This window comes from Fukomys damarensis, unplaced genomic scaffold, assembly GCF_012274545.1.
Source record: "Fukomys damarensis isolate Sample0158 unplaced genomic scaffold, DMR_v1.0_HiC HiC_scaffold_35, whole genome shotgun sequence".
Classification (NCBI taxonomy): Eukaryota; Metazoa; Chordata; class Mammalia; order Rodentia; family Bathyergidae; genus Fukomys; species Fukomys damarensis.
Window position 1 is genome coordinate 29,151,480 of NW_022900947.1, and position 20,685 is coordinate 29,172,164.

Below are 20,685 nucleotides of genomic sequence, written 5' to 3' on the forward strand. Positions count from 1 at the left end.
TATATATATATATATATAAATACAAAGTATAAATTGATACATAAACGTCAGATTGAGGAGAGTGATTTTCTGGGGAGGGTGCCGGTAGAGTCTCCAAAAGCATTTGTCAGGAGTCTCTGCACGCTCCTGTGTCCTGGAAATACATATATTACTACAACAGAGGATATGTCCATATTCAGAGTAGTGAGCATCTAAGGCCATACCACCCTGAAGGCACCCGATCTCGTCAGAGTAGTGGGGGAATTTGCTAGTGTGTTTTTCTAACAAAATCATGTCTAGCCGGAAGCAATCAGGTGAGAATCTATATAAGAAACAGTGTAATTTAGAGGTTTCTTTTTATTTGTTTTTAGTTTTTGTTTTTCATAAACATACCTCCTTTAACATTAAACTTCATTTAGTGGCTGTCAGACAAGCTCTGTTACGTTCCTATTTTCGTGTTATGGTTAGTTAAGAGAGAAGAACTGGTTGCAGAGGAAATGAGGGATTATGGAAGTCACAGGAAAGAGAAAGAAGAAAAAGTGAGGAAAACGGACATAGAGAGAGGGATGAAGGGAAATAGGCAGAATGGATTCTCAGCTGATAAATTTAGTTTGTCTTAATCTCTGAAATGCTCCAAAAGGTAAGTGATTGCTTTATTTTGAAAAGCTAATAATAATTACTTTCATGCTAGAGCCCAAGCTCAGTGTATTTTGCCTAATTTAATCTCACAACATAGTGTTGCGAATAGAGGAAAGTAAGGCTTTGGAGAGGTAAGGGACTTGCACCAGTCCACATGTGGAAAGTTACAGATCTCTGACCTAGCTACAGATTCTGAGCTCTAAACTACTTTTATCGACTGGCTTCACTTCCATTTCACTCTGGGTTGTCAGAGCAACCCTTTGTGGTGAAATTATTTCTCACATTTGAAGCCATGCCACTCAGGAGCAGATAGGATGAGATCGTGGGTTCACAATGACAACCTGGTTTCAAAAGGTACATCCTAGAGGGCTGGGGCTTTGACTCAGTGGTTCCACCGCCCGCCTTGCAAGGGCTTGAGTTCGATCCCTGGTACCAAAAATAAAGGTACATCCTAGAGATTCCTCATTTTCTTAAACAAACAAAGAAGCTACAAATGACTTAACTTTTTGCTGTTTCACTTTTCCAGGCACCACAGATTACAGCAGAAAATATTGGTAGTGAATTACCAGCCAGTGCTCCTCGATTTAGGCTAGATATGCTGAAAAACAAAGCAAAGAGGTCTTTAACAGAATCTTTAGAAAGTATTTTGTCCCGGGTAAGTAGTATAATTTCTTCTGACTTAAGTAAAATGACTTCTGTTTGCTTTTTTGTTTGTTTGTTTGTTTCTTTTGAGACAAGATCTCACTTTCACTATGTAATTCAGGCAGCCCTTGAACTTGCTGTGGTCTTCCTGCCTCAGCCTCATCAATGCTGGGAGTATAGGCATGCACTACCATGCCCAGCTCTAAATCACCGTTTAAATGAGCAAAAAGTTCAATTCTATGCTTAAATGTCAGTGTTCCTCATAAATTATAAAATATTTTGGTATTACCTACATTTTAAATTGTTTTTAGGTTAGTTTTGGGTTTTAAAAGAAATGTTTTTGACTCATATTTTGATTGCTTTGTCTCTCAAAACGTTGTTATTTCTTGGCCAGTCCCTGTAGAGACCACAGATTAGATTACACTGAGGTGTAGGTTCTGGTCTTGCTAAGGACAGCGTATACAACCAGTTACTATCAGCTACTGTTGAAGTGTCCAGATCTGTACCAGCAATTTACTATTTGACCCTTGGGCCAAATCTCACCCACCTCCCTCTCTTTCTGTTTTTATAAATAGAGTTTTATGGAATCACAGCTACATTTACCTGTTACCTAAGGCTGCTTTTGTTCAGAAACGAAAACTTGTTATAGACACTGTATGGCTTACAGTACATGAAGTATTTGCTACCTGGCCCTTTATAGAAAAAATTGTCAATTTCAGTTCTGTAGGAAAAGCAGAGAACACAAATGTGTCAGTATGGGAGTTGTTTTATGAAATCACCCCCTCCCCACACACACCATCACATGAGTGCCTTGGTGGTACTTCTAAGAAATCAAAGTCTGATTTTATTTTGTCAAAGTTTCACACTTTTCTGGAGCTTACAATGTCTAATTATAGTTCTTTGTGACTTTACAATAAATTTTCTTTGAAACAAACATTTTATTTAGGGAAAGTTAAAGTAAAATTTATTTTGTTTGAGGATATTTCTGCGAATTTTGCGGCATCCTGTGAAATGATGAAAAATAGTCCGTTTACAAAGCCAGGGTTGGGGGAGCTACGTTTGAGAGCTCCAGAGGGGATGGAATACTTGTTGATCTGAACACAGCTGGCTGTCATGACAGCGTGTGTCTTGGGAGAGAGAGCTGTTGAGTGGGCTTGCTTGAATACCTGCTTTTCTTCATAGACAGTTATCTTGTTCCAGCCTAGCACCACTGCCAGATGACTGACTCACAAGGTGAACATTTTGGGTGGTGAGGTACTTAAAAAAAGATGACAGAAATACTGATTTTTCTCTTTGTTTATGTATGTTTAATAGCATTTTTCAGTAGATGCATTTTTCTTGAGCTTATTTAAGTAGATCAGACTTCCTCTAGCTGATGACTTTGTAAAGGTCTCGAGGTCATAATTTGACTGCCTTTTCTTTGTGTAGGGTAATAAAACGAGAGGCCTGCAGGAACATTCTCCCAGCGTGGATCTGGACAGCTCTGTGTCTAGTACATTAAGTAGCACCAGCAAAGTAAGCATCTTTCACTTTTTATGACACCCTGAAGAAGCCAGTTAACAAGTCTTATTCATTTTCTGTCTACAGGGTTATCAAAAAGAATAGAAAAAGCCTCATATCTCTGGTCATAAAAAGTTTGGTGCTTCCAGACTTCTCGGCACAGGTGGAAGGCTGGTCATGTAGTTATCATAACTTGAAAGCTTTACATAAAAAGCAGGTGGCCATTCCATAAACAAACAAGATACAATTTTAGACAACTAAGATTTAATTTGTCATAATGCAACCAAGGGATTTATTTCCCTGGTAAACTTTCCAATAATAAAAGTAATTATAGTTGGGAGAACCTCAAAAGTTGGTTTGTGAATTTAGAGAAGTATACAACTTCAATTCCTGAAACTTTATTTGCAGTCTGGCTTCTTGATTATAATTAACATTATTATTATTTTTTAAGTAGGCAACTAAACTTCATTCCCATAAGCTGATCTCATGACTATTAAAGTGCTTAAGCCAACCTGGTTTTAAACCTGAGCCTATTCTTTGCTCTTATATTTTGCTTCCTAGATATTTAAGCATATGTAAATGTGGGTGGCTTGACCTGGTCCCTGCCAGGAAGTGGAGTTAGGTTTTGTGTAGGGAGGCCGCTTTGCTTTCTGCAATAGAAACATTCCCTGATGCAAGAATGAAGAGTTTTCATGGAGGCTAGCTCCTTGCCACAGGAATGGTTCAAATTCTTCTGAGATCCCTCCTAGTTGTGTGGCTTTCAGAGTTTTTAGATCATAGCCAACAGTAAGAAACACATTTGACAATTGTGACATTGTTCACAAATGCTCATACTTACACAGACACAGAAAATTTAAAAACCCACAAAACAATATTTACTTTGAACAATATGTGACACAGACTGGTATTTTCTGTTCTACTTTAATGCAAGCCACTATATTGATACTGCTATCTACTAGTCTGTTATATTGTACAGTTCATGGAACACTTCCTTAGATAAACACTTCTTAAATATTAAGGTGCACCCAGAGTGAGGTTCTGGTTAAAGTGTAGACTAAGATTAGGCCTGGGGTGAAGGTTGAAGTGCTAAATTTCTGGCAAGTTGCAAGGCAGTGCTGCCCCTGCTGCTGCTGGTCTGCAGGTATCAGGCCCACTTGGCAAATGAGACTCTTAACAACTGCTTCTAAAGCCTATCTGCTAGTGGTATCCAGTCTCAATCTAATACACACTAATTCTGCCCTGTATGCGGAAATATTATGGTTTATCTTTTGCATGCAGATGAGTAAGTCCCAGCCCTTTCCCTGTAGGAACTTAGGTAAAAGGAGAAAGATGGCAAATACAAATCAACCCAGCATTAAAGTGTGGTAGGAACCCTGAGAGTGGCAATAGAGATACTGGTAACTTAGATATCAGAGGTGCAAAGGAAAAGAGAGTTATGTTTGGAACCAGGGAAAGCTTGGGAAAAGGAAGGGGCGATGATGTCTTCTCATTACCTGTGGAAGTGAGTAGGAAAGAAGGGATTTCAGGTAGCTTAGCGTCAGTAGAGACACCAGGAAAAAATTTATGCCCCCATAGGTGGCACCTTGAATAGTTTACTGTTTATTTTTCATTCTCTGGAATGCAGAAAATGGGGATATATGCATTGCTTTAATTTCTAGGGTAATTCTGAGAGAAATGCACCTTTATTGAAGGAACCTTCTGTGTGTGGGTCTATCTTTGGTTCACTTTTCCATGTCTTTCATTTCTTCATATTTAATTGAGAAATTGCCATGAAGATATGAATTTTATGTATCTGGATCTCTTCTTATTGAGCATATGGGAGTTGCAAAGAAGACCTGAGAAGCTCTTTCAGTCATCCAATTAAGTCAGTAATCTGAAGGGATGTTTACAAGAATTGAGAATAACTTTACTTGAGATTGATTGATTTCTCCCTCCCCCATCCCTCCATCCATATTCATTTATTCTCATTCATCCCCCACCCCCTTGAAACAGGGTCTCACTTTGTAATCCAGGCTGGCCTTAAACTCATCACAGTCCTCCTGCCTCAGTCTCCTGGGTGCTGGGATTATAAGCATGCACTACCACACCTGGCGAAAGGTTGTTTTCTGTAATGTGTTGTTTAGGACAAATTTTTTAATCTCTAAATTGAAAGATTCTTCAGAATTATAGTTTTGAAGAATGAAAAATTACAATTATGAAAGTAATTAACACTTTATACTATGTTGGGAACTAAGCTTTTTCTACATAATTCCTACATAATTAAATATACATACTCTCTCCATTTAATATAAAGGCTTAATTTTTGGGGGGTTAAAATCTCAAATACCTGTCATCCCAGAGACCTTCAACTTTGTATTGAATGAACAAATAGAATTCAGATTTTCCAGTCCACCATGATATTCACTTATTCTTTTTTACTGTATTTATGTTGATGTATTTAACCCTGCTAGCAATTTCAGTAGGGACAAGCTGGTACATTTCCCCTTATTTTATATTTTTTGATTTGAAAAACATTGGATACCTCTGTATCCTAGGTGCTAAGCATTGGTTTGTATGAGTGGCAGTAGTTTATTCCTTTGAAAAAGGATTGTCTTGAAAGCATGCAATTGTTATAAAGCATAAGATTGTTATGATTCTTAGTGAATTTTGAGCATTCAGTGATGAATGAGTCCTTAATGAAACAGTATTTGTGTAACATTTTACGGCATCCAGAGTACTAACAGCTATATATTCTTGCTTCATTCCTGAAAAAGTAAAAAAAAAAATTTCACTGTGCTATCTTATAGATGAAGAAAAAGAAGTTAAGTGATTTTTTCCAGAATTGTGATGAGTGCCTAGAGAGAGATTTTCCATAATCTAGGACTAACATAGGACACAGTTTTTAACCTCAGGATTACTGAGTTAAATCTCAACAATGGGTCAAAATCAGAGCCTTAAGTGTGAGTAGCATACGTGAATGTACTTGGCAAAAAGAAAGAATTCAGTGAAGCAGTCAAGGCAAGATGTCCAGCACTCACTGGACTTCTACAAGCAGTAGTAAAGAGTCCTGTGTTGTGGAGAGAGACAGCTGTTTGTGACACTGCTCAGAACAGTTATGTGTCATGGCTCATTCCCTTCATTCTTGCATCTGGGCACTTTTATCATTTCTTTTGCAAACTAGTACGTTGTCTCTGACAAGCAGTTATTTTATGAATCTTTCCATCTTGTAATTTTGGTGTCCTCCAGGTGGCATTAAAATGTCTTCCCATATAGGGCTAAGAGACACATAACTGCAGTTTGCCTTGTGGTCTATCTGACCTGCTGTCTCCTTCCAGGAGCCGTCCATGGGTGACAAGGAGGCCCTTCCCGTCTCTGAGAGCTCCTTCAAGCTCCTGGGCTCCTCGGATGACCTGTCCAGTGACTCGGAGAGCCATCACCCAGAGGAGCCTGCTCCGCTGTCCCCACAGCAGGCCTACCGAAGGCGAGCCAACACCCTGAGCCACTTCCCTGTGCAGTGCCCGGCACCTCCAGAGCCCACTCGGGGGTCTCCAGGAGTCAGTCAGAGAAAGCTTATGAGGTATCACTCGGTGAGCACGGAGACACCTCATGAACGGAAGTAAGATTTGTTGAAAACTTAAAAATTGTTGTGTAAATAGCTGAGGCATGCCTGTGACTAGCCAGGTCTGTGTATTTGGGTGTGCCTACCGGGTGGAGAAGAAACCTGAGTCAGAGTTTACTCGGCTTAAAAAGGTAAAGTTTGAAACAGGGTGTTCTTCCCAGCACTCTTAGAAAGTGTGTGTGGAGCAGGGGGATGCTCGCTCCACATCCAAGTGGGAGCGTTGTCACGAGGCAGGGGAATGAGCGGAAGCAGTGCTCCTTGGGTGCAGTTACTCCTCAGACCACGCCGCTGGCGCCGCTGGCCTTGGGGAAATAGGCAAGCAGGTGAGTGAGCAGCTGCGTCTCAATGCGGACCTGGAGCTGAGCTGCAGCAGGATGGGAGAGGGCCACAGGGACACCTAGCGTGGACCCAGACCCAGGCTTCCTGCACACTTTTGTCTTGAGCTACCTGTGACGTGGGCTGATTTGATGAACGACTCTGTCATAGACATGGAGCAGATGTTTTCTGAAATTTCCTTCACTGAGAATTCTAGATTTTTCTAACAAGATTTGCTGGTTTTAATAATTGGGCTCAAATTAACATTTAGGAGGATGAATAGTACGGTGACAAGTTTTTCCTATTCTTTTCAGGTCCCTTAGTGATTTTTTTTCCCTTCTTTTAGTGCTTAATTTAATCCTAAGTGCCAGAGACTATAAATATAAATGACACAGAACTGTCTTTTATGTGTATAGGGGGATGCTTGGGATTGAACCCAAGGCCTTTACACTAAACTACATCCCCAGTTTCTTTTTTCTTTTTTAATTCTAACATTTTAATTCTAACATTTTGAGAGTCTCACTAAGTTGCTCAGGCTGGCCTCAAATTTGTGATCCTCCTGCCTCAGCCTCCCAGAGAACTAGGATTAGAGATGTGCACCACCATGCCTGGCAGAATATCTTTAAAAATAACTTTAGAAGTCTTTTGAAGTTTCTTCACCTTGTAAGTGTGAATTAGTACCACAGCTCGGTGCGGTTCCTGCCTTCCTCTCTCTGGTGACACCAGAAGCGCCAAGGCGCATGAGGGTAGTCTGTGCCCAGGGATGGAGGGACTATGCAGGGCTATCTAAATCGTTTCCAGAGAAGTAGGAACATGTTATTACCCTGGCATAGGAGAGCCGGCCAGCTTGTCTCCAGAGAGCCATTGGAAACGGATATGGTTCTTTTGAATTCAGCTGGGTAACTGATCACAGGAACAGGACGTTCTCAGAAGGTGCTTAATGAGTATGCATTCAGAGACAAGCGTGCCGTGTAAGTTTCTTGTTGCGTTTCCTGACACCTGACACCGTGCACGTACAACACTTCTGTGCTGCCTCAGCTCTGCCACCTTCTCTCCTCGCTTTTGGTGTTTGCGGTGGTGTCAGAACCGTCCACCCGGAGAGGTGCACTCTTCTTACCAAGCCTGCGGCTGCACACCGGACACGGGTGGTGGCCGTACTGCTTGTCTTTCTCCCCTAAGAAGGCAGCTTTGTAGTGGATCCTGGCAGATACTGGTGAGGAGAGGAACGGGGAAGCTGTCTCTGTCTGTCTTTCTCTTTCTAGAATGGCCCACTTTTTTCCTTCCCTCTGTGAACTCTCTTCTGCTCTAGCTACAGGAAATACTATAAGACATTGAAAAGCAAGGCAGGATATTGTCTCTTTTAAAGGGAAAATTTTTTTTACAACTTTGGATTTTTTTCTTTTGTTTTTCTTTTAATTTAAAAGTTTTTTCCAGTCAGTTTTCAAAAAGGAAATACAGGAAAAAGTGTTATTAGCAGCATAGACAAGTGGGAAGTGATGGGGATTGGGAATGGCCTCTGGCTTGCTCTGTTTTTACTGGAAACTGCTTTGCTAGCCAGGCAAAGAGATGAGGGAGAAGGCTGGGAAGTCCCCTCCCCATCCATGACGGCTCCTTCCCTTCTGCTCCATTTCCTGCGCTCCTCTAACCTCTGTGCTTTCTCTGCTTGCCCTTTAGCTTGGACCATCCGTCTGTGGGCCGTTCTAAGCACTGGTCAGGGCAGCCTTCAGATCCTCCTCCTCCTCGTCTTAACCCTTCTGCCTCTTCGCCAAACTTTTTAAAGTACCTAAAACATAATTCCAGTGGAGAACAAAGCGGAAATGCCGTGCCGAAGAGGTGAGCACACTCGCATGGCTGGACCGGTGCAGTTGTCCTAGTGGGGCGTTCACAGTGCCCAAGCATGCGCTGTGGCACGGGAGGTCCGAGCTGGAGGGCCAGCCACGCTTCTGTGTGTGTGTGTGTGTGTGTGTGTATGTGTGTGTGTGTGTGTGTTCCTACTGTTTCCAGCTGTCATCTGAGCAGTCTCACTTTACTGTTAATTTTCATCAAAGTCTGAACACAGTCTTGATGGCAAGCTTCTCTCTATCCTGCTGCAGGTCACACACACTGCACTCGAGCATGCGTGCCCCCATTGGTGCCCTACCAGAGGCTTTCTCATTAAATAAGGAATTCTTTTTTTTTTTTTCCTTTCAGTTTGAAAGAAAGAGTCCTTTGGAAGATAGACTAATTTTTTTGAAATCATTAATCTCATTCATTTAAAATGAAATTTCATTGACCGAAAATGAAAGTTTAAATCTCACGTGTAAATTATTTCTTACTGAGTTGATTGCTCTTAGTCTTAGAACAAATTTTTTTTAATTTTGAAGTTTATATTTTATAGTTTGTGTGTTTATATTTCTTTATCCTAAAACTCTTTTCTCAACCAAACTCTCAGCATCTCGTACCGTAATGCCCTGCGGAAAAAACTTCATTCTTCCTCCTCTGTGCCAAATTTTCTAAAATTTCTGGCTCCTGTAGATGAGAATAACACCTCTGACTTTATGAACACAAAAAGGTAGGGCTTGCTTTAGATATATCAAATCTGGATGTTAAAAACGTTGAATTATTGCTAGATATATGGGGATATTTTAAGCGTTCTTTTGCCATTTAAAAATTAATTTGACTAAATTTATTGTATGTCTCATCTTATTCTTTGTTCTTTACTGACTGTCATTTTTAAAAAATATGCCATCAACTTGTTCTCTAGTTTATTAATGTTATCTTCAGAAGACAGATAATCTGAAACGGTGCTGGGTGGTGTGAAGTAGGAAACAGTGAGGAAGGACCCCAGCACCCACTCTTAGCATGAAGATAGAAGCAAGAGCAGCTTGTCATGATGCTGGCGGCTCAGCGCGTGACTCCTGTCAGTCTCACGAGCCCCAAATAAAAGTTCGCGCTTCCTTATGCACCTCTTTTTACATCTGTGAGGCTTAATTCCACGGGCGTTTCCCTGGGAATAGAGCAAGCAGGATTTACACAGAGCGGAGCAGGGGAGATGGGGAGAGCGAAGAGTTCTGAGAGGACTTGCCGAGTCTGTTATACTCCTTTGGTGACAGATGACAGGAGTTGTCATGGCTGCTCAGGTACATGCTACCAAGAGCATAGTTACCTAGTTAACCCGTAGTTGCCTAATAATACAGTTAACCCATAGTTGCCAATTCCCTATGGAAGGGTGGTCTCCTCTCAGGTGGAGAGAGGAGCCTGTGGCTGCCCTCCTAGATAGGGAGGAAGTCTGAGCTATCGGCTGGGACCCGTTGTTTCCTTGAGTTACATACTTGACAGAGGTCTCCCCCAGGTTGTCTTGCAAGTCCGAAGAAAATTAGTGATTAGTTCGTATTTTTATATGTATTGACAATTGTGCCTTATTTTGTAGTTTTTAAAATGCATTTTTAAATAATCATCACTAGCAAGTATGACTGCATAATTATTGCATTGATGGTTCTGTGTAGTTAAACCATAGCTTTTTTCTCATTTTTTGTGACAATCACAGAGATATAGGTCTGTACAGAAGAAATATTCCTACACACAGCTAGGGCAGATTCTTATTTTGGAAGTGACACCAAGAGAAGCCAGATTGGAGGCTGTGCTCTGTGGAGCATATTTCTTAATACTTTTGCCGTAGAAATCACTTTGAGGCCTGCAGTCTTGCTCTTCTTGTGGAGAGCGTCCGGTTAGAGCCCAGTTCTTTAGGAATATTGGCTCGCTGTGAGTTTGATGTAACTTTTCTGATTATCAAAATGTGTTTGTTTATACAAAGATAATTCATAATGTAGTGCTTTGTGTACAAAGCAAAAGTTAAGCTAGAGAAGAAAGAAAAACCCTCTCACACCTTCCTATCAGTAGTAAACCAGGTGGCTTTTGCAATTTTAGGGATTTTGAATCCAAAGCAGACCACCTGGAAGACGTGGGGGAGACCCCTGTGAAGACCCGGCGGCACTCGTGGCGGCAGCAGATCTTCTTGCGCGTGGCCACCCCACAGAAGGCCAGCGACTCTGCTGGCAGATACGAAGGTAAGGAAACACCCAGAGAAGCACATACATAGCCACAGAGGCCCAAAGATGCCTCCTGTGGGTAGGAGGGTGGAGAGCCAGACCTCTCTGAGTGGGTCACAAGGGTGAACTTGAGGAAGGACTCCAGAACGCATTTAGGGTGATTGCCAAGATCAGCAGAAGAGCTGCCTGGTATTTGGGGTGGTAGAAGCCAGGGCTTTGGAGCTCACATTCACATCTCAGCCTTCTAGCACAGGAGCTGTGAGCTGGGATACCTGTCTAATTCCTTACCTGTAATCTAGGGTTCTCTTATGCCTTTGGCCACCCTGGTGGCAGGGTGTCGTTACTGACACATCTTTTAGAAATATCCACATTTCACAATACTGGGAGGAAAATCATTGACCTCAGTGATGGGAGGTCCCCTGCGCTCCTGGCCCGCCGCTTCTCTTGCCTCAGCCCCTCCACAGGAGGTGCAATGGCTGCTGCTGTGCCAGCTCCTTGCAAGTGGGGGGTTTGCAATTCCTGTGGCCAGTGTTTGGATTTCTCTCTGCCAATGTAAGCAGTGTGTCCATGCTGTGCCTTCCCGTCCCACTGCCCAGAGGAGAGGAAAGGCTCCTGCAGAGGGAGCCCACGTCCTCCCAGGTCCTACCAGTACTGCTTGAGAGGGTGAGGGAGAAGAGGGATGGCACAGGGGCTGAGGGAGGCTGTGGAGGAGTAACTGAGCTGCTATCTGGGTCTGAAGCAACAGAATGACAGCCCAGAGTGTGTAAGAGTTTCATTGTAGATAAGAACAGTTCCTGGAGTGTGGTGGTCAGGCCTCACTAGGAATGGTTGTGGAGATTGAAGTGCAATGGTTTTAAAATGCTTAGTGCTGTGTCTGGGATGTGGAAAGGGCCACAGGTAACATATGAAGTGGCCTTTTCCATCTTAGAACAGTTCTCAGCCTTCAAAAGAGTCTCCTTAGACTGAGCCAAGTCCTGCTCTTTGACATTTTACTCTGGTTCTGTTTTGGCCTCTAAAGCCACACAGAATAAATTTGCACTCACCTCCTCCTGTCCTTCAAGTGACCGAGGATCTTAGAAGTCCCTGCCTATCTGCATCTCTTCTGCAGTTTATTTGCCCTTGTGACTGTTGGGCACCCCTCCGGCCAAAGTCTTGTCTCCTGGTTGTCCTCTTGAGGGACCTTAAACTAAGCATCTTGTCCCCAGGCCTTTGGCCCTTACAGAGTATCTTTCCTGCCACTGAGCTGTTACTGTTCTGTTGCTGTAGATGTAACTTTATAGTCTGTTTTTGTTTTAAATAATTAGCTCACATTCTTGACCCTTACTGTATCCTGACCTTTGGGTTTGAACTGCTACTTGAAGTTGAATTGAACTCCTTTCTACACGGGGGAGCTTTTTGGTTGTCTCCTCCTGTGAGTACTTTGCACCTGTGAAGTGTTCATGACTTTCAGCCAGTCCTTTGGGGGATTTTTTGAGCCATGATTCTGGTAACCATAGTTTGTGCACAGCTGTGTGCAGAGTTAATGAGCATGGCCTTTGAGACATAAGTAACTGATAAAATACTGAACAGAGCAGGGCCTCTCATAGATGCTGCTTCTCCTGTTCCTAAGTGGAATCATCTCAGATTCATCAGCCTGCAGAAGTTAAGCCGTGTCATGCACTAGTGAAGGTTGCTGGATGTGCCCTTTTTTCTGTAGGACCAAAGCTCCTACAGGTGCCCCTCATTCAGACTGTACCCAGGCCTTTGCAGGTGTGTGATCCACTCTTCATGTCCCCTTGGCCACCCCGCCCCACCAAGCACTGCTTAAAAACACCTTTTCTAGAAGGCTCAGCTGACCAGTTTTCTATGGCATCTTCTCCACTATAGGTAGCCATTCCCAGTGTCCTTCTCCTGATGTTTCCCGGCACTTAGCTCCTTGTGACACACACACACACACACACACACACACACATTTATTCATTTTCCTTACCATAGTTCCTGCAGTTCACTCAGGTAGTATGGCTTTTATTGGAAGGCGAGTCAATTGCTCAGATTCTTGCAAATGTAGAATTTGTTCCCCAGTGATTTCTCCCTCCTGTGCCTCCCGTTTCTCATAGGCACATATGCTTCCTTTCTTCCTTTTAGTAGAAAGGAATATTGCAGAGTTTCTGGGCGATATTGTAAGTGTTCCATGTATTTGAGAGAAAGACTAAAAGAATTTGAGACTGAATTAGTGTAATAATGCATATTATGCCCTTTTTATATCCTCCTAAATGCTTTACATAAATGGTCTCCTTTCATTCTTAGTCCCTTCTGAGAGTAACTTTTGTACATATGCCCATTTTACAGATTGGGGAGGGGAGGCTTGCAATGGGTTTAGTTACGTCCCCTGAACCACAGAGGCAGGAGCTGAGCTCAAGGCCCTGTGCCTTAACGCTGCAGCTCTGAAAGCACAGGCCTTGGGCTGCAACAGAGATGGCCGGTGGGAGCTATTAGGTGTGGCCTCATGGGCTTCCTGGGGGGCCTTCCACCCGGGACTGGGGCTGGGGTATCTGACCATCAGCTGGGCACCGCCACCAGTGGAAAACTTGTGCTGTGCATTTTAGTGCATGAGCTTGCCTTTGCCTTCCTTCTGTCGCCTCCCTCCTCTGCTGCAATGGGTTTCTTCTGCCTGTGACTTCTTTTCCCAAATCAAGTATCTCTGTCCTCTGCAGTTTTCTGTTCCCCATCCTCAGGGCATAAAGGTGCCAGCCTTCCTGGCAGTTCTCCACAGGTCCTGGTACAGCTCTTCTGTATCCAGAGTCCGCTGAGGAGCCCTGAAGTTTCTTTCCCCAGAGGTCCTTGCTTTAGCCACACTCTCCCCAGCAGAGTGTGCCGTTTCCCTGCACAGGCAGACCTGTGGGCAGCTGAGGTGTTTGTAGCTGGGCTGACCCAGCTCCCATTCTGACTTGGGGTGAAAGATTACAAATGTGCTGGTAAGAAATGCTCTTAACACTGCCTTAGAGCTGGGTGTGTGGGCACACACGTATAATCTTGGCACTCAGGAGGCTGAGGCAAGAGAATTGCTGTGAGTTCAAGAACAGCCTGGGCTCTGTGGTTAGTTCAATGCTGGCTTGATCTACTTAGTGAGACTCAGTCTCAAAAAAACTAAACAACACAAAGGCAATAAAACCCAGTGCCTTAGAAAACCATTTCAGATGTTCAAAGTGACTGTTCTGCATTAGTATTCTGATAGTGCCAACTTCAGTTAAACAGACAAGAAATCTTATTATTTTTTCCTTAAGGTGAAAAAGTAAGACGGGACATTAGTGCTGTTCCATCCATCTCATCTCACTTGGAAAATACTTGTAAAATAAACTACCATTAAAAACTAGTATTTACTTAGTAATAATGGTACTACTGAAGGAGAAAGAAGGCTTTCTGTGATTTAGGGGTTCTAATTTCTGTGAATGAGGCAACACCTGGAGAGAAAGTGTTAGTGATTAGGAGCATGGCTCCAACTAAAATACAGGAAAGAGAAGAAACTACAAAGTCAAAATCAGCATGGGTAGAATTGGAGAATTAGACTGGGCCAGTATTATTTCCTGAAAAATTAGCCTGACCTTTACTCAGGGATGTGTACAGCTCCCTGTGAGGTACTTAAGTTGCAAGAATAACCTGAATTTTATGTTTTGAAGACCTATCGGGAGAAGGCATGAAGTTGATTTATATTTAAACATTTATATTTTTGTGTCTGATAAGACCAGGGCAAACAGTCCCAAATCCATTGTTATGTTTGTTTTTATGTATGTATGTGTGTATGTATGTATTTTGCAATGCTAGGGTTCAAGCTAAGAGCACCCCCCAACACACACACACTAAGCAAGTGCTGCCTTATGCCCCAGGCCCTGTTTCCTTTTTACTTCAGCAGTGAGCAATTGGTCTTTTGTAAGAACTCCAACTTTGTTAGCAAAGTCTAAGAGGGCTGTTTGTAATTCTAAGCCTCGCAGGGTGAACTTATGCTTCTCAAGCTGTAGGTCAAGCTGTAGATGTGCAACAAGAGCTATGTGGAAGGGAAGTTGAGTGATAAATAGCAGTGGTCTCCAGCCTTTTGGCACTGGGGACTGCTTTTGTGGAAGACCGTGGCAGGTAGGAGGAATGATGGTTTCTGGATTAGAGTCTCATTGGAGTGTGTAACCTAGAACCCTCCCATACTTAGTCCACAGTAGGATTTGCACTCCTATGAGAACCTAATGTTGCTGCTGATCTGACGGGAGACGGAGCTCAGGTGGTGATGTCAGTGAGGGGAGAGGCTTTACATACAGATGAACCTTCCCTTGCTCACCTGCCACTCACCTTCTGCTGTACCTGCTTTCCATTGATGGACTGATACCCAAGGGTTGGGGACCCCTGATAAGTAGAATATCACCAATTTTTACTGGAAAACATGTGGGGCAGATGTTTTTGTCATGAAGCAAGCATAGATCATGAAATAGGATGTGAAAAGCTGCATAGAAGTGTGTGTGTAAAGCAGGAGGTTTTACAGTGCTTCAAGTTTGTGATGTGATTCCTTATGGCTGTTGCCCTAGAAGTCGGAGGAAAGTGTGTTCTCTCTCTGTGCTGTGAAGTTTTGAGTGAAGGGCTTCTGCAGTGCCAAGCATTTGGAAGTAAACTACTCACTCCACAGAGAGTGCCATTGGCAGAGTGCTAGTAAATCCCGGCAAAGCCACTAAAGGTTGGGGTTGCCTAAGACTGTGTTGCAAGGTACAGCTCAGGGCAGGCGCATTGCTGCACTGCATGCAGGACAGTGGTTGCTAGGGCTCTGCAGCATCCCACTCATTTTCAGGGCCTCACTGTTGAGCTCCGCCTGAGGTCTTTGCTGAAGCTTAGTGTGTGGGGTGCTCTCTCCCTTGTATGAAGGCATGAACACATTGGCTGGATATAAAGTGATTTTGTCTAGACACCAGGTCAGAGCAGTGTTTCATAGGTGTGGAGTCTTTGGGGGATCCTCTTAAGAGGCAGATTCTGATGCGGTAGATCTGGGAGCTCCTGACCACCTCCATTTCTGACATGGCCCCCACAATGTGATGCGCTGGTCTAATTGGAGTAGCAAGGGCTGGGAGGCAACAGCCAGGGCAGATCCCATCCACATTTCTAGTCCTCGTTTAGGTCTCTGTGTCAGCCTGTGCTGGGTCCTTATAGGTAAACTCGAGTGATCTCCAAGGATCTCAGGCTTCAAATGTAGGAAATCAGTGACCTTTTTTATTCTCCATGGGATTGACCTCAGGGCCCTGCACATGCTATTTCTGAGCTACACCTCCAGGCCATCAATGACCTTGTTCCAAAAAATTGTGAAAAGAAAGGGTTAGTGTGGTGGGGAAAATTCAGTGATAAAAAACATGTGATATAAAGAAAAGCATGGTGGGGCAGCACAGAGAACCAGACCTACACCTTTTTGCTTCTCTGCTGCCATTTTATTTCCGGAGAAACTTTGTCTCGTGAACGGCACTGAGAACGCTGAATGCGTGCAGTGTTTGTTTTCTTAGCCATGGATGCTAGATTGTCAGGCCCACAAACAGTCCTGGAAATTAGCTTCTGACTAGGTGTTTGCCAGTATAGGCACTCTGCAGTTTCTTTTCCTGGTGCTTTGTACACAGGAGAAGTTTTTGTTTTTATGAAATAATTCTTCAGCCTTCTCCCAACTTGGAACAGTGGAAAATTCCTTTATTTACCTCAGTGTCCCAGGGAACAATTTTATACTCTGAGTCTAATGCTTTTCATTTAAGCATTTTATCAACAGTCACAGCTTTTAGAATTTACATATCTTAGGGGGGGAAAAAAAAGAAAACCTCTTCTCATATAGACAATAATGATTTATTGGTCTGAAACCCATTGTATAAGCAAGTAGTCCAGCAAGGCTGAAGTTCAAAGGTGTTTTGTGTTGTCAGTGTAGCTGTGAGTATGTCCCCTTTATAGGAAGGGTAAGTCCGGTACATTACCTATTAGATACAAATGTGGGGGTAAACAGCCACAGCAGGACTGAAGTATGTAACCTGAATCTCTATTATTTTTTAATGTTATTGTGGATAATACAGAAAGCATTTAATGGCTATGGTTTATTTGTGTTATATAGCTAGATTTTCAGGAATTTATACGCTTTAGGAAATTTTAATGAATATTATAAGCAGAATAATGAAGGTAAAAGTTTGTTGTAAAATTAAGAACCACTGTGACATTTGTTTCTCACCTTTTTGTTTCACTGGATTTTGTGTCTTTACTGGTCCCCACAATCACCTGGAGAGATTTTTTTTTTTGCTTTTTTTTTGTACCAGGGATTGAACTCTGGACCTTGCACTTGTGAGGTAGGTGGCAGCACCACTGAGCTAAATCCCCAGCCCCTCCCTGGAGAGATTTTTTTAAAAATCCACGCTAAACCTGTTCTCTGTCTTACTAACCCCTGAGTGTATGGATGGGGCCTAGGCATGAATTCTTTCCTTTTTTTTTTTTTTTGTCTTTCTTTTTAAATTCCCCCTAGCATTCTGATGGCTGCTGGTCAACCTCAGTCCTGTAGACTTCAGAGGGTGCCTTGAGACACTGCCACCACTTGGTGGCAGTGTTGTACTCTTGTCTCAATAGCCCTGGTTTCTTTCCAATCCCAAGAAAGTGTGCTTGCTTTCTTGTTTTAAATGTTTTTGTTTTTGACCTTGTTATGATATTTATATTTTTTGCCAATTCGTAGCTTATTTGAATAGAGAGTAAGTTTAGAAACTAAGATGTTTCTTTTTTCCCAGGGTTTTGTGATGTGATCAAAACAAAGAATAAAAAAACTCTCTCCAATTGCCAGAGAGACCCGGCTTTTTAAGATTGCTCTTAATTCACTTTCTGTCTAACTTTTTTTTTCCTGTGGTAAATAAGGGCCAGGTTCAAGGTAAAGTATTATAAACCAGGATCTGCTCGTTCATGGACTTATGCAGGTAAAGTTTTTGGATGTTTCCCCTTGTGACAGCTTCCCGGTGTGTCACTTCTGAAGTCAGGGAAGCCACAGAGAACGGCAGGATTTTTAACTCTGCTTGCTGTTTTCTGCCTGTCAACATTGTTAGCATCGATTCAGTTTTTCTAGGAGACCAGTGGGCCTTAAACAGCCATTCCTTACACATTCTACAAGGGCTGGAGCCAGGACTGGTGAGTGAAGATGACATCTCGACCACCGCTGCTGGTCGGAAGGCTTCCAGGGCTGAGGGCATGAGCACTGGGGGTGCTGGACATGGATGGCCTGGATTTGAACCCTCGCCCTCTCCATTTGGTGTTAGCAGCCGTGATGATGCCTCCGGCTTTTGGCTGACAGGGACTTTCTCCTTGGGCTCGTGTATCCCCACAGTGTGTGCCTGTGTGCTCAAGAAGGAAGTTGAAAGTAGAAGATCTTGATTTTTCACCTGTAAACTTGACTGTAGGCACTGGGGAACCATTGAAATATTTGAAGCAAGGGAATAGCAAGTAGTGTGAAAATATTTTGTGGAGTGTCTAGTCACTTTCTTGTCACTGGGACAAATATCCAGCACCCACAACTTGGAGGAGGAAAGGTTTATTTTGACTCACACTTTCTAAAAGTTTTATTCTGTGGTTGCTTAGCTGCATGCAAGAGGCATGGTGGAAGGGCCTGGCAGAGGAAAACTGCTCCATCAAGATGGCCAGGAAGCAGAGGAGGATGGGAAGAGCTGTGGAGGGAGGTAGACCCTTCTGGTTGTGCTCCTGGTGACCCAGCTCTTCCCTCCAGACCCCATTCCTAACATCAAGTCTGGTGCCCCCATAATCCAATCACCTTCCAAACACTTGAGGCTTTGGGGACCATTTTAGCTGTAAACCATACTGGGGTAAATTGTGTGGGCCTAGCGTAACACAAAAGAGCCTCAAAATCAGGCTAGCAGATTCCCTGCATGTAAAAGGCAGCCAGCACTCTGCAGGTGCTGACCTGGTGCTGACGGGTGCCCAAGAGGGAGCCTCTCATGATACATCACATTTCAGGAGCCTGCAGGTCCTGGTCCTGCCCCGCTGCAGGTCCTGGTCCTGTGTGCTGTTCACCTGCAGCCCATGCCAGTATCAGGGACAGGGTTAGCCTGAGGAGGGATTCCTGGCCGGAAAAGCTTGTCTTCGTTTGTTTAGAAAACAGCTTTATTCAGAAGTAATTCATATACTGCACATATTTAAAGGCACACTATCCTGATTATAAAGTACATCTATAGGATTGTGCACCTGTCTCCACAATATAATTTCAAAATGTTTTTGTCCCTCTAGAAGGAATGTTGTAATCCTCACACACACACCTCCAAAACTATCACTAAGGTACTTTCTGTCTCTGCATCTGTCTCTGCAGACTTGCCTGTGGACATTTCTTATAAATGCAACCATACTATATGTAGTCCTTTATGCTTGCCTTCTTTCACTTTACATGTTCCCAGAGTTCATCGAGCTGTAGTATGTCTCAGCACTACATTCTTTGTGTGGAGGTTAATCTTCCATTGCATAGGTTTACCACATCTTGTTTATCTGTTTACCAGCTGATGGACATGCAGGTTCTTTCTGCCTTTCATTTGTTAAGAATTATGCTGCTATGTGCATCAGTGTGAAAGGTTTTTGTGGGTGTATGTGTAGAGAAGGCTTTAGCGCTGGGGCCATAGCTCAGCTGTAGAGTGCTTATCTAGCATGTGCGAGATCCTAGGTTTAGTCCCTAGCACTGGGGGGAAAATAAGTTTTAAGTGTGAGGTGACTTGGAACTGGCCACTCTTCTGGTCCGATCTGAAAGGGCGGTGCCTCCGGCCCTGGTGCTGTCCTCACTAGTGCGTGAGAAGGCTGAGGGGAGCCAGGTCCCCAGGAAGCCGTCCTTAGCACTCACCCTTGCCCCTGGGAAACACAGAGGTCCGCAGGCTGGTGGCATTTACACAGAGCTGCATTTCTAACCGCTGTTCTCAAGTTGTTCCAGGGGCCTTGGAACTTGGGAAATGCAGTCTGATTCTGGAGATTGAATCCTCGTAGGAAGAACCCTCAGGCCCCAGTGGCTGATAAGCAAGAGTTCTTATTCCGAACTAAACTCTGACCCAAGAGGCCTGAGTGATTGTTAGTAAAACAAGTTTGAAACACGGAATGCATCCTATGGCAGATCGTGAGATAGATATCCAATCTTATTTTCTGTGCAGTAAAAATAATCAAGTATTAATCATTGCCATGACCTAGGGCATTTAGTGTCTGTGCTTCTGCACAGTTAAGTTATGATTCTCATAGTGTAGTATCACTGCCAAGCTTTTAAAAGATGAGGCTAGGAAGATTGTATAATGTACCAGTGGCTCCCACAGCTCTTAGTTCACATAGCTAAGATTTAAATTGTCTGCTTAACTCTAAATCCCATCGCTTAATCACAGAAATTAACTAGTCACCATTTCAGGAATAAATTATTGGAAGAGTTTTGATGGATTTGCTCACTTAAATTAGTGCTTGTGCAGAGACAGGCTGTGTTGGAATGACAGAGCATGTCTCTTGTTGGAATATTCTAGAATTAAGTACTAACTCTTGCTCGTAAAGCACACATTTGGGCGTTCCTGGCAATCCTAAAACTGTAGCGGAGTTAGAACCTGCCTGTTGACGAGAAGCAATTTAAATATGTTCAGGGACCATTTTCATCTCCAGAATTAAGGATTATCTAAATCCTACATCATTGCCTTTTCTCTTTTACTTTCCTTTTTAGTTTTATTTTAGGATTCCCTATTTTTAATGTTCATACAGAGATTTCTTTAACTGAAATACCGAATAGTTTCTTTGGTGTGAAAAACTATAATAGTACACAAGATCCTAATGAGATAATTAATAATGTGAAATAGGAAGTAAAGGGCTAAAGGTGTAGGGAAAGTGGGAAGGGTGGGGGAAAGGTAATAAGGGAGAGGAAAAAAATATGAGAAACTGAAAAAATGGAAATAAAGTGTTTGTAAATGGGGAGGGGAGGAGGGGGTGAAGGGAGGGCAGGGACAAGGGGAAAAA

General features: G+C 43.1%; 1 protein-coding gene across 6 annotated transcripts in view; it reads left to right on the plus strand.

The window, feature by feature from the left end:
- Tbc1d1 (TBC1 domain family member 1) overlaps positions 1-20,685 on the plus strand; it is a 197,600-nt gene that overhangs the window by 117,257 nt on the left and 59,658 nt on the right. For 3 of the 6 annotated variants that reach the window (XM_010625080.3, XM_010625085.1, XM_033758804.1), the window contains exons 8-13: positions 1,145-1,273; positions 2,689-2,775; positions 6,075-6,355; positions 8,348-8,506; positions 9,105-9,224; positions 10,580-10,719. In XM_010625080.3, the coding sequence (XP_010623382.1) occupies positions 1,145-1,273; positions 2,689-2,775; positions 6,075-6,355; positions 8,348-8,506; positions 9,105-9,224; positions 10,580-10,719 (916 nt within the window). The remainder of the gene's footprint in view (positions 1-1,144; positions 1,274-2,688; positions 2,776-6,074; positions 6,356-8,347; positions 8,507-9,104; positions 9,225-10,579; positions 10,720-20,685) is intronic. The other 3 variants (XM_010625081.3, XM_010625083.3, XM_010625084.3) reach the window with 3 other exon arrangements.